This window comes from Myotis daubentonii, chromosome 9, assembly GCF_963259705.1.
Source record: "Myotis daubentonii chromosome 9, mMyoDau2.1, whole genome shotgun sequence".
Taxonomy (NCBI): Eukaryota; Metazoa; Chordata; class Mammalia; order Chiroptera; family Vespertilionidae; genus Myotis; species Myotis daubentonii.
The window spans coordinates 12,458,361-12,472,655 of record NC_081848.1 but is presented as its reverse complement, the minus strand read 5'-3'; the positions used below and the strand labels follow the sequence as shown (position 1 = coordinate 12,472,655).

The window sequence follows — 14,295 nt, the reverse complement described above, 5'->3', positions numbered from 1 at the left end:
AAGGCCATGGCATTGACAGGCGTATAAATTACACTGTGCATGTGGAAAGAAGATTCAAGGCATGGAGATAGTTGAGAGATAATATAAAAGAAGAGATTTACTCTTTTTTGTACCTCAAGACCTGAAAAAAGTTTTTAGAAGGTTACTTGAAAAATAAATAATAAAGACAGTAAGATCTAAGTTCTTTCACTCCTTGATATTTATACCTTATAGGTACATTTACTTGTAATTATCTCCTTTTTTTCTATGGGAATCTATAGATGCTAAGTTTAACTGCATCGATATACCTGGCATCATTTTATCACCTAAAAATTAGCGAACCTATGTCAAAGTTCAATAAAACAGTAATTTCTGAGCATAGTTATTGACCTTCTGGAACTGAAAACTATGATAACTCAATCATTTAACATGTTATTGTGTATGCCCAGCAAACACTAGTCTGAAATAAAGTATCTTTGGAAAATAAAGAACTCTGTATATTATTATCTGTCATAAAGTGGGTGCTGGTCATCACTATTGTAATATTTTTAACACAGTCACAGATATGCTCTCTGTGATGATCCTGATTGCATTTGTTTTAAAGTCTACATTAAAACCCAAGTCCTGATGTTCTTTCCTGATTTTATAGCACACCTTTTCTCTTTTCTGAAGGATTTTGATTAAACAGTAAGGTCTAGACATTTAGAACACTCTGGACCAACAGAAGATTGCTAGTTATTCTCCGATTAAGCTTACATAAAGGATGAATTACTGTTTTCCTTTTCTTAAAGTCTCAGGTTGCCTAATGAATCAAAACAGCAGAGCTTGTGAGAAAACCATAATTAATGACAAGGAAACACACAAGCCTTATGATAGCCATAGCTATTAACCTAAAGACCTGGCTAAAGAAGATAGATCCTATAGGAAAACAGACTTAGTCTGTACTGAGCAGATAAGGCAAAGAGGTTTCAAGGCACTCTTAAAGCAGGTATGCATGCTCTCTGGATCTTGCTCTGATGGACACAATTATTTTAAATTTGCTTCTGAAAACTAAATCATTTATTCAGAAGGTGCCTCTTAGTCCATCTTTATATCAGTTTACACTTTTATAACTGAGGGATCATAGTCAAATAAGAATGAGAATTTAAGTTTAATGAGCTTGTTGCTTAGCTGAGCTGGGAGTGGGGGTGTGAGGAGGTGGGGGGTTAGGTGAATGGGGATTAGCCTTCAGTGTCCTTCCAGTGTTCTCAAAGACAGGACAAAATGACTGTGGTTTTGGCATGCAGGGGCCAGCTTGCTCAGGAAATTGTGGCATGCATAAAACAAAGCTCATAAACAAAGTCTCCATCCAGGAAGCAGAGCTTAACAATGGCCTCATTAACAAGATCCAGGGAAGGGCAGGAAAAGAGGAGGAAGCCAATAGCTGATTATTATACAGTTCTAGACAGATGAAGCCCTTCAGCTTCTCCCCAAACAAGCCCTGTAGTGTGGATTTGACAAAGTGGCACATTTAAGAGGGAACTCTTGCCATCAATGTGAGTCAGGCCATCAATGCGTATCTGAAGGCCAAATTCAGTCCCTGGAACTTGACTTTATCAGTAGACACAAGACAGAGGACAAGGCAGCTACATCCACAGAGAATTAATTAAGAGCCAAAGCAACACCCAGAGAATGGAATCAATAGTCTGAGCACTGATCTACATATGAACCACCATTGCTCTCTCCTCTCCATTTCTTTTAAATTACTTACACTAAGATGCTCTTATAACTGCTACTTAAATAAAAATTTATTTGCTACTTGGCCTCATTGAATTTACATATTTTCGCATCGTATTATATAAAACACACCCTCAAAGATCAGCCCCCTTGGTGCCTGCTGAAGCTTCTGAATGGTTGAAGTCTTTGGGGCAGTGATGGATAATTTATTTGTTTGGCTTTCTCCCTGCACATTTCTCTAGTTCTATATGGAGGGATGGTCACATAAACCTGGCTTCAGAATTGCCAAAGTCCACATCCAAATTTATCTTCACTGGCTAATTCTGTCCTACCTTCTTTTAAAATGGCCCCTTATGAACATACCATCAAGCCCCTCACTAATCATGACTGTGTAGCTTGCAAAAAACAGAATATTGGTTTAGTACACCCTTTCCAGCAGTAGCATTTGTTTCTTATATTTGTCTCAAATCCTCCTCCGCCCAACACAAATATCCAAAACACATTGCAGTTCCCTCTTTGAAACCAATGAAAACAATCTCATATTTTATATGTTGCGTTCATTCCTGCTGGGCAATAGCACAGGTCTCATTACCTTCATTTTTCAAAGGCTTACCAGGGACATCATTTTTCAAGACCAGGTTCTTGGTTAAGTCCTTTAGAAAAGATTCTGATTTCTTCTTGAATCTGTATCTGTGCTTTGCACGAATCTCTCCTAAGCTGCACTGAGACCAGAGTAATTTGTCAGTCATCACTTTTGACTCCAACTTTGCTCTAGCCCCAGCAATTCAACAGCAGCCTTTATTCCATAAGGAAAATAGGAAACTCTGCCTCCTGGACATAAACATGTGCATTCTCTATGTCCAGGACCAAAAGGGTGAAAAGGGCAGATTTCACCAGCATTTCCTTAAGAATGAAGGTCTCACTTTTGACACATGTGGGTTATCTACATGTGTGATCATGTGTGATGTTTTGCTCATGAATCACACTTTAGGGGTTTATGTGTGAACAGTTTTGGATTGCCATTGGACCTCATTTTACAGATCTTACTTACACCACACTCTCTTTGCAAAAAGGTGAGAGTATGACTTGAGTAAGCACCATAAAATCAGAGCCCAGTTTTCCTTCTGATCATGGTTGTATTTATAAATAGATCTGATTACAAAGTTAGCACCAATACAACCTCAGGATAATCTAAAATATAATGATGTCATAATAAATGAAACATTGAAATGGAAAAAAAGTGGTTTGCTACAAAGAGGTGGACGTCTTCTTACTCAAAAATTAGTAGGCAGGCATAATTTTAAAAAAATGATAACATGTAGAATTATTACTGATACAATGAGAGTGTAGGTTTTAGTGGCCAAAAAAAGTTGATGAGATATAGAAGCATTTGCTACCCATGTTTTAGGCCCACTGGAAGCAGCTAGTGTTCAACCAGTTTGGTTTTTATATGGCCTTAAAAAAATATGCGTCAACTATGATTACTCTAAAATTTTTTTAAAAAATTACCTGATTGGTGATCAGAAATATGAAATGGAGAAAAAGAAAACAGATAAACAAACATACCATGTTCACAAACAAAACAAAAATAATTCTCTCAGGGACATCAGGGAAGGTGGAATACTATAACAACACATGTTATATTGTTATACTATTCCACCCACCTTAATGAAGAACCCTTGGGCGTTGCTACTCCATAGCCTTTCGAATCCAGATTTCCTCCCACTTTCATCGTGTCACAGGGCTTTCGCTGCTCGATGTACTCATTCATAGTGGATTCCAGGAGAAAGGCAAATTTGCCCTTGGACTTGCGGACTCGAGCTACGCCCTCCGCGGTAGTCCTCGTGAACACAGACGGCTCTGCTGATCGCATGTAGGTCCACATCTTTTCATACACTGCTATTTTTGATCTCTGGAGGAAACGAAAATAAAATTAAATACAGGAAAGAAGCAACGACAGGCTAATGTTGGCAGAACCAAGATAAGGATGAAAACTTTCAGTACTTTTCCATTGCCCTCTAACTCCAATTTGCTGTAATACCATTATTTTACAATTAGAAAACAGCCTTTTAAAACTATTTAAGAAAACCATTGAAATGACATTTAAAAGTGTTATTTGAAGAAGCTGTTATTTCTTGTCAGAATAATGATTCTATTCAAGTGCTTAAAGAACAACTTATTATTTTTAAATTCAGAATGTTATAAAGAGAGCTGAACATTAAAAATCATGTTTTGTATCACATTCATGGTAAATTTGAAAAGGACCAAGTAAGATTTAATTTTAGCTTTGTAAAATACCTTTTAATACTGTACTTGAATTTTAAGAAACTAGAGGCCGGGCACACGAAATTCATGCACGGGTATGGTCCCTAGGCCTGGCCTGTGATCAGGGCCATCTTCCCAGGCTGCCCACAGCCGGCCCTGCCCCCCCGCCCCCAACCGCCACCCATCCCTGATTCCCTGTTTTTCAGAGATCAGATGAGATTGGGCGCGTTCAGGGTGGTATGGCCGTAGACGGTTCCCTGTTTTTCCATCAGGTGACGGGAGCCTGCCAGCCAGGGAAAGGGACTGAGAGGTGGTCAGTGTGCCTCATAGTGACTGGTTGAGCAGTCATTCTGCCATTAGGGTCAGTTTGCATATTTCCCTTTTATTATATAGGATAAGGAGACTTGTTATATTACTTTTTAAACCCTATTTCATGCCTCAAAGTTTTAATGAAAACCATTCATATATATAAGATGTATACAAAAAGTGCAGTCTAGCCTGGCTGGTGTTGCTCAGTGGTTGAGCTTGACCCATGAACCAGGAAGGAGGTCATGGTTCAATTTAAGGTCAAGGTACATGGCCAGGTTGTGGGCTCAATCCCCAGTAGGGGACATGCAGAAGGCAGCCCATTGATGATTCTTTTTCACCATTTATGTTTTTATCTCTTTCTCCTGCTCCCTTCCTCTCTTTGAATCAATGAAAACATGTATTATTAAAAAAAGTGCAGTCTATATCAAGTTGTTGAGCACAAGGGGACAAAAACCACTGTAGTTTACAAACCAAATATCCCTTTTACAAGAATAAAACTCTAGGTCTACCAAAACATTTTTAGACTTTTCCTAACAAAATCTCCAAATAGAGCTCCAAATAGTTTAATTTACATTAAACTTTAAAGAGAAGTGATTCTTGTTTTCCCACTTTATATTTTGGAGAGTTAGTCATTCGAATTCCCTGATTTCAGCCAAGAAACATTTACTTTTGCCTATTTCGATTCTATCTACATTACCACCACCACTTAATTTATCCAGATCTGTTTGCTAGTATTTGCATTCATTTGGAATTTTTTCATCCACAGAGACATTTAAATGTGAAAATATCTACACTAATAAAAGAGAAAAATGGTAATTGGAGTACGGCGCTACCCTTTTCATTGGCTAATCAGGGCTATATGCAAATTAACTGCCAACTAAGATTGGCAGTTAACTGCCAACTAAGATTGGCAGTTAACTGCCAACTAAGTTTGGCAGTTAACTGCCAACTAAGATCGACAGTTAAGTGCCAACAAGATGGTGGTTAATTTGCATATGTAGGCACAATGCAGGGAGGCGAAAGGGAAAGCAGGAAGAAGCCCCCTGCCACTGACAGTGATCGGAAACCCAGGGGGGAGCTAAGAGCTGGGGGGCAGGGCAAAGGCGGCCCTGGGGCCGCCTTTGCCCTGCCCCCCAGCCATGATCAGAGAATCAGGCGCCTTTTCCGCCCTGGCCAGTGATAGCAGGAAGTAGGGGTGGAGCCAGCGATGGGAGCTGGGCACTGTCGAAGCTGGCAGTCCCAGGAGTTAGGGGTCCCTTGCCTGGGCCTAAAGCGAAGCCCATGATCGCGGGGCTGCTGCCACTGCAGGTCCCCGCTGCCCGGGCCGAACGCCTAGGCCAGAGGCGTTAGGCCTGGGCAGGGGCGGAGCCTGCAACCGCGGGGAGCTGGGGATCCCCTGCCCAGGCCTGACACCTCTGCCGGAGGCCTCAGGCCTGGTCAAGGGGCCGATCCGGTGATTGGTGATCAGAGGGTGATGAGGGTCAACTCCTCTGGCCCAGGCCTGATGCCTGGGCCAGAGGCATCAGGCCTGGGTGGGGGGCGGAGCCGGGGATTGGGGGGATATGATGGTCCCCTTGCCCAGGCCTGAAGCCTGGGTCAGAGGCATTAGGCTTGGGCGGGGGGTGGAGCAAGCGATCAGAGGGAGATGGGGGTCCCCTGCCCAGGCATGATTCCTGGGCCAGAGGCCTCAGGCCTGGGCGAGGGCCAGAGCCAGTGATCAGGGGGAGATGGGGGTCCCCTGTCCAAGCCTGACACCTCTGGCGGAGGCGTCAGGCCTGGGCAAGGGGCCGATCAGGCAATCGGAGGGTGATGGGGGTCTACGCCTCTGGCCGAGGCATCAGGCCTGGGCAAGGGGCAGAGCCAGCAATCGGAGGGGTCTGGGGTCCTCTGCCCAGGCCTGACGCCTGGGCCAGAGGCATCAGGCCTGGGCTGGGGGCAGAACCAGTGATGGGGGGACATGAGGGTCCCCTGCCCAGGCCTGACGCCTCTGTCAGAGGCGTCAGGCCTGGGCAAGGGGCCGATCCTGCGATTGGAGGGTGATGGGGGTCAACACCTGAGGGCTCCCAGTATGTGAGAGGGGGCAGGCTGGGCTGAGGGACACTCCCCCCCCCCCCCCCCACACACACCCAGTGCATGAATTTCGTGCACCGGGCCCCTAGTATACAAATAAACTCGAATGTCCCCAATGGATATATTTGATAAGATAGAAAAGGCTGACTCCTTTTTGATGTTTGATATTACAATATCATATGCAGACTTTCATCTGGTGTAATTGCATTTGTTCAATAACAAGGTGCTAAAATTTTGTATTTGGATCCAAATGAAAAGTAATGTAGACTTCATTCAGACTTAAATCTATGCAAGAGGCTAGATCCTGAGTAGAATGTATATTTATTTACATTGACCTTCCTTTGTTTACCAGAACATAGACTTATCAGGAAACAGATCTTCAAAAACCAAGTATCTTGAATAGCAAATGAAGAATACATAGTTTGGGACAAAAACAAATTATTCAGGTGGTAAAAGAAAGAAGCTAATGAAAGTTGTATTCATGCTTTTGGTTTTATAAGATGGGAATTTAGTCAATATACTTGTATAATGAGCCACACACAATAAGAGATGTGCATATAAAAACTCCCAAGATATTTTGTATTAATGTATATTTAAGATGGGGAATAAACATCCTGTAGTGTCCTATGAAATGTTTTATGTTATTAACACATGAAAAAGTATCTCATGACATAAAGACTGTGATGGGTGTCTGTGCTTAGGTAATAAAGGTTGCCTCTGGGTGCAGAAATCCTCTCACTAGGAAATCCCATGCCATCACTACAATTAAGCTGTAAAGATTCTCTGTGCTTCTAGGATAGAGGCGTATCTGGGTTCAGAATGAGACCCACTAGGGAGGCTCTGTTGCCAGGCCTCACTCATCCCAGTTTTAGTAATTGAGTTATCTCCCAGAGAACTAACTCTTTCATTTTATAAGCTCTAATCTCTGAAAATTATGAACTCTCTGGGTCACTTGATACAAATTGCCCTTAAATATATGTTTTGAACATTTCAATTTAGGGAAGTGTTGCTAAATACCCTTCAGGCATATAATGACTTTAAAAATATATTGATAACTTGAGAGTTTCACCCCAAAAGACATTGAGTTCCACATATATTATATATTTTACAGTGTATAATATGTTGAAAACAGAAGAAATAAAAACTGAGTATTATTTTAACTGAGATATGTTAAAAAAATATTTATTGAAATCATGCTAGTTATTTGACAATGTTCCAATTGCTATTCTGTATCTTATGAAAGGAACAAAGAATAGCTAAACAAAACTAACATAGCCAAATAGAAAAAGAGAGTATTTTTAGAGCTTGGTAATTATAAAGACAATTTAACTATAGAATGAGACATAATATCAAAGCAAATAATTCATTTTTAAGAAGTCAAGTACCATTGGGCATTGATAGTTTTTAAAAATAAATTCCTATAATATTAATGTGAGGATATTATTGCTGCCTTTGTTTAAATATATTGAATTACATGTACCTTAAGTTCAAAAGAAGTTGGATTAATTCTCCCCAAATCCAGAAGAGGAATCCACACTGTAGTTAAGCTACATTTAGCAGGACTTAAGTATTATAGAAATGGTAAAATATAGACTCCCAGTGAAAAATAAAGGAAAGATAAAAGCAATATTTTTGAAAAACATTTACATAATTTGTCACTCAGTTAATATTTAGAAATTCTGATTTAAAGGGGCATGGCTGGGATAAGATCACATTCAGATGGTGAAGGTGTGGGTGGGGAGACTCAGAAGTGAAGGGCTGGAAATAAATCCCTTTTCCTTATCTGTGACTGCAAGAGGGTGTTTGCTAAGGAGTGAGGGCAAGCACATCTTTATAAATTTGATGAGACAGGCTAAAATGAGGACATTTCTGCAGACCCAGCAAACTTAGAAATATAGTGACAATGGAACTTTTAAGTCCCTAAAACCTTCAACTGTGTTACTTAAAGATCAGGTTTGAGGAGTGAATAGACTTCAAGGTAATAAGCAATGTTAATAGAAAAGTCATTATTTTTTGAAATTAGAAAATTAATCTCAGATTTATTTATTTCGCCTTTATTGTTAAACTCAATGCATGGGAAACTATCTGATATAAAGCACTATTTCATTACTTAAAACAAATTTTTAAAATGCTCTGTCTTTTTAATTTTTTAATAGTTAAATATTCTTCCATTTATGCCTTTAATAGAAAATACCAGTTTGTACAAATGTCATTCATTACAGTAAATATTTACATTGTTATCAGGTATTTCCGTTTCTAGTAGCTTGTGCAGCAAGACTAAGAGCTCATCAATGCACTATTTAATAATATGATCAGCTCTGAGGCAGTAATCCACCTCATTTATGCATTCATGATTTCGCTGATGACTGAAATAGCACAGGATAAAATCCACATGGAAATGAAAGTCAGTGTGTTCAAATAAGGTGTATAATGATGTAAAAACACCTAAACAGCAAGGCTGTCATTGTCAAGTAACAGACTTTCTTTAAATACCTCCATGCTTATGCTTAACAAGGATGCCCTGAACATGATCATGTAAGTTTCATAATGGGACAAAACAAGGCAAAAGTTGAATTCCAATGTAATCTCCCCCCGTGGCCTCATTCTCTTTGCAGTTGGTTATAACTGTGACATTTTTAAAGCGCAGAGTACAGGTCAGCGCCTGAGGCAGTGGAGTGGAGCTGATAGATGTACCATTTCTGTGTTCCTATGAGAAAACATTTTGACAAGCACAAAAATACCCTTCACATCCTGTTTCCTCCACCTGTTAGACAAATGGCTTCTTTAAACCAGGTCATCCTCTACGGGAAAGGCAGGAGAAACAGGGAAGGAAACGAATGAGATTTTTATCAGAGCCCAAATTTATGCATTCCTGAAAGTGTGCCGTGAAGGAAAATCATATCCTTGTCCCATTAGCCTCAGACAGTTCTGCAACAATAAATACCTTCACTTATAAAACTCTTTCAATTTAAAAACTGCAGTTGGGTGGGAGAGGAAGGTCACGGGGTTTGGTGCGTGCACAGCTTGTATGAAAGGCTGTGCAGCCTGGGGACCAACTAGCATTATTCCTTTATTTCTTATCAATATACTCTGTTATCTACCTCACCAGGTTGTAGAACTTGAGCAGCTTCTTAAAGCTTTATAAAAATCAGAAATAAACACGTTCAGTGTGCTTGTTGGCAAAGATCTTTACAGTGAGTTATTTTTGAAATGTTTTCAAGGGATCAACGTGATGTTTCTTTCTCCCTTGTCACTCAAAACAGAATGATGAATTTGCAAATATTTGCTTTATTTACATAAATATCAGCCATAATTTTCCCAGTAAAATGCAAGGTATAGCACAAACTTGTATTCTGTTTTGATAAATATAGATAATGGTTTCTAGGCAAAGTTACTAAATTTTACCTACCTACTTTGGGTGGAAGCAGTTATAAACTTACAGAGATTGTGCTAAAATATGTTCCCATTATTAAACTTTATAGACTGGAATATACTCAGTAATTAGACAATTGTTAATAATATTTATTGTCATGAATATTATTTATAATTTTAGAAATATCCACTACTACTTTTTAATTAACTTATACATTTTATATTATCTCTACTAGCAACATTCCACATTGTTGACAAGGATGTTACTCAGTGTGTGGTGTCTTTTTTAAACAATACCCAGAGAAGGGTTTGACTGAGTTTTTGAGTGATTTGTTTTGATTTAGTATTAATGTAAATATCTGTAATATATCAGGATATAATCAAATGATTTTTATTTATTTTATTTTATTTTTAAAAATATATTTTTATTGATTTTAGAGAGGAAGGGAGAGGGAGAGATAGAAACATCAATAATGAGAGAGAATCATCAATTGGCTGCCTCCAGCACACCCCTATTGGGGACCCAGACCACAACTCAGGCATGTGCCCTGACTTGGAATCAAACCATGACCTCCTGGGTCATAGGTCAATGCTCAACCTTTGGGGAACATTGGCTGGGCATAATCAAATCATTTTTTAAAAGAAAAATAGCCCTAGCCAGTTTGGCTCAGTGGATAGAGCATCGGCCTGAAGACTGAAGGGTCCCAGGTTCATTTCCTGTCTAGGGCACATACCTCCATTGCAGGCGCCCAGCCCATTCAGGAGGCAATCAATCAATGTGTCTCTCTCACATTGGTGTTTCTCTCTGTCTCTCCCGCTCCCTTCCACTCGCTGTAAAAATCAATGGAAAAAAATATCCTTTGGTGAGGATTAAAAAAATGAAATAAAATAAATAAATAAAAAGAGAAATAGCTTACTGAATTCAGGTACATGAAAGTTACGCCTTTCTTAAGGAGTAGAACATTTTGTTGTATTTAATTCCCAAGTTGAATGAGAAAACAAAAATATATGCATTAAAAATGAAAGTGTAATCTCTCAACAACTGTATATAAGCATGACACTTTCTTTAAAGGGCTTTCATTTTTCCACAAAAGCTTAAGAAATAAGTCAAATATATTTTGTCTTCTTTAAGCAATTGAAAGTAAAACAACATTCCTTCATTATTATGTAGTTACATACTTTAGTTCTGAAGTCACAAAATGAACATTGAACTCTGATCAGACATTACCAATCCTGTATCTCTAGATTTAAGTAGAACCAGAGTAAAAGAGGTTCACTGATAAAAAAAAAAGAAAAAAAAATCATCCTCATGAAGCAAGCAACTACAAAAACAAAAACAACAAATATACCTACCATCCTAATGACAAGCCAAAGGGGTCATATTCATATGTAAATGCAATTATTTCACTTTGAACAACTTTATCTGCAAAAGCAGAGGAATTAGTACAAATAAAATTCCATACAACATCTCACAGAGATGTCCAAACTTAATAGTTTTTGCTACCCTTATCTGAAATTGTCACTACAAAAGAGATGATAGAATAATGTGCCTCATGTAGGGAAGATAATCTGAAATTAAGGTTTTGGGTTTCAAATGCAGAAAGTTAAATGTATTATTTAAAAAACAAAAACATAAACAAAACACACAAAACAATAACAACACTCTTGCTTTCATTTTTATGCTCTTAGCCCCCAAGCACGCACACATAAATACAAACTTGCCAGATGCAGTATCATGGCATGATCAGCCCTGGAATCTTCGAGATAGATTATGTTATAAAGTTGTTGTAATTACCTTTTTGTTGTTACTCTTGCTTAGAGAGGGTCCCTCTTGCAATGCAAATAAATCAATTAGTTTTTGAAAGTTAAAATGGTTATAGAATCCACATGGAAGTATTAGCATTAAACATGGCAGTTACCACTGCGTTTGCAAAACCTACAGTGGCTAGAGCCCATAATATCCTTGTTGGCAAGATTGCCTGGATTTAAAAATGATGAACATTTCATTGTTAGTTGTTCCCCTGAACTTACTCGGAAGAATTCTTTTGTTGACCCTGAATCCAGTGTTCCGTAGGCAATTTCTGTTTGTTTGGCCAGATCTTCCGCACTTTCTATGGGGGAGACCATGCGCTCCACCGTCAGGAAAGCAGCGAGGTTAGCAGTGTAAGATGATATAATGATGAGTGTAAAGAACCACCAAACACCTCCAACAATTCGACCTGAGAGGGATCTAAACACGGATAAGATAATGCACATTTTCCTTTCTCCAACCAACAGAGAGAAAGAAAAGAAATACCATCAATTTCCCATGTGGCTTAAAAATAACAGCTGCAATATCATTTTATTTTCTGATAATCTACTCAAGAATGATTCTAGTATTTCTGTATGCTTCGATGTTGCCTATGCTATATGAAATGTATCAATGCCCCTGAGAATATGGGAACTTTTTTCTTTTTATTGTTATTAGGCAGAACTATGGAACTTAATGCCTTTCCTTTAAGTACAAAAGAGAAATACTTACTAATTCATTGATTACCCCCCCTTAATATTTAGCATGTTTGATATTAGATGCAACCTACATTATACTGAGATAAAAACAGAATCATGGCTTAATTGGCAGCATTGTTTTTCTTTTGGTGGCACATAAAGTAGCAATACCTATTAAAAGTGGGTGAGGTCTTAGATTTAAGTTGGTAGAAGACCTTCTGAGAGAACTGGTTTTCACCTTAAGTCAGAGCTTTGGCAGGAAGAATGAGATATATGCCAAGATTGGGTGGACCAGATGAAGATCTAGGATTGGTCTCAAACTGATTACATTTCAGGATTTGTTGCTAGCTCAGTTCTTATCAGAGTGAATGAGTTATGTCCTAAAGCATCTTTACATACTGGCATAAAAATATTCGCTCTGTCCCTGCCAACATGAGACCAAAGTGGGTGCTTTGTTAGTGTGTAGCAACAACATTAAAAACTGGTGCTAAATCTAAAAAAAAAGTTTCCTCCTCACCCTTTCTCTGGCTATCGGGGATATGTGGGTGAGTGTGAGTGCAGAGGAAAAGTGAGAATAGAATCAACAAACAATGAAGGCCATATTTATAATTGATCTCACTCATTGGGACCGTCCAACTATTTTAAATTCCTGTAACAAATTGTATTTAAACATTTTTTTTTAAAATGTGAGGACACATTTCATGTTTTCCATGGTATTTCTAGCTTTAAAATGCTCTCTTCTTAACCATTATCAGATAAATGGCACCTGTTGATTTTAACTTAGTATTTGCTTAAGACTAGTTTTGAAACCATTACTCCATTTACTTTGATTTCTTTTCATTTCGTTGATTGAGAGTTAAGGATTTATATTGCCATGTTAGAATTTAAGTACATTTACAGTTTCCCTGGGCCTTTTTTTTTTTTTAAAAAATTCTTCATTGTTGAAAGTATTATATATGTCTCCTTTTTTCGCTATTGACCTCTCCCTGGCAGCTCCCCCCACCCCACTTGCTCTCGCCCCCCTACTGTCTGTGTCCATTGGTTATGCTTACATGTGTGTATACAAGTCCTTTGGTTCATCTCTTACCTCTCTCCTCCCTTCCCCTGCCTTCCCTCTGAGGTGTGACAGTCTGTTCTATGCTTCTCTGTCTCTGGATCTATTTTTGTTCATCAGTTTATGTTGTTCATTATATTCCACAAATGAGTGAGATCATGTGATATTTATCTTTCTCTGACTGGCTTATTTCACGTAGCAGAATGCTCTCCAGGTCCATTTCCTTGGGTCTTAAGGAACACAAACTGTTCTGTGGCTAAATTGTCTCTTTTTGAGAATGCATACATTTCTTTAAAAAAAAAATCCATGTACTTGTAACACTGATATAAGTCACTATTTAAATTTAATTTTCAGTTTTTTCCTGCCTTCAGCTACTTTTTCTAAGGGCAAAATTGGTACTTGTTTATGCACAGGAGATTGGCTGCATTTTTGGCAAACAAAAATGAAAAACATCTCAGTGGCATCCAAAAAAAGTGAGCTATGACTCCACAGATAGTGAAAAACATCTCTATTAAGCTACCATAGTATTTGCATTGCTGACTCTGCCTACTGCTTAGCTTGTCATATGTTGTCACACAGAACAATGCATATCTAGTACCTATTATATTATCTCAGGATTTAGGAAATGCTATGACAGAAATCTCCCTTTAGATACATGGGATGTAAATAAAATTCAAAATTAATTTTTAAAAATTAAGACCAGCAACAGTAACAAAAACATTTTATTTTGAAAAGGAGACAAAAAGAACATAAATCCCATTTTTACAATTTAGATTTTAGTTTCTGTCTGTCAAACCATTGAAGGAAATATTAATACTAAGTTATTTTTTGAGAATTCTGGTGAGTTGCATATGTAAAATTTCCATTGGGATGTATCCATATATTATGCTATTTTGGAAAATTTGGCTATGACTATGTTCAAATTAATTTGGAAATTGCAAGGTTTTTTTCTGTGTTTCAAGTAATGCTCTGCCTTCAGGGGAAAAACATGTAGAGAGATGATTTGCACAACACTTAGCAATACTGGGGAATTGGTGAAAAAC

At 38.4% G+C, this 14,295-nt stretch overlaps 1 protein-coding gene across 6 annotated transcripts in view; it reads right to left on the bottom strand.

Annotated features, from left to right (window-relative positions):
• Nucleotides 1–14,295, bottom strand: part of GRIA4 (glutamate ionotropic receptor AMPA type subunit 4) — a 433,158-nt gene that overhangs the window by 44,643 nt on the left and 374,220 nt on the right. For all 6 annotated transcript variants that reach the window (XM_059707932.1, XM_059707931.1, XM_059707930.1 and 3 more), the window contains 2 exons: nt 11,743–11,941; nt 3,360–3,607 (listed from right to left, as the gene is read on the bottom strand). In XM_059707932.1, coding sequence (XP_059563915.1) covers nt 3,360–3,607; nt 11,743–11,941 — 447 coding nt within the window. The remainder of the gene's footprint in view (nt 1–3,359; nt 3,608–11,742; nt 11,942–14,295) is intronic.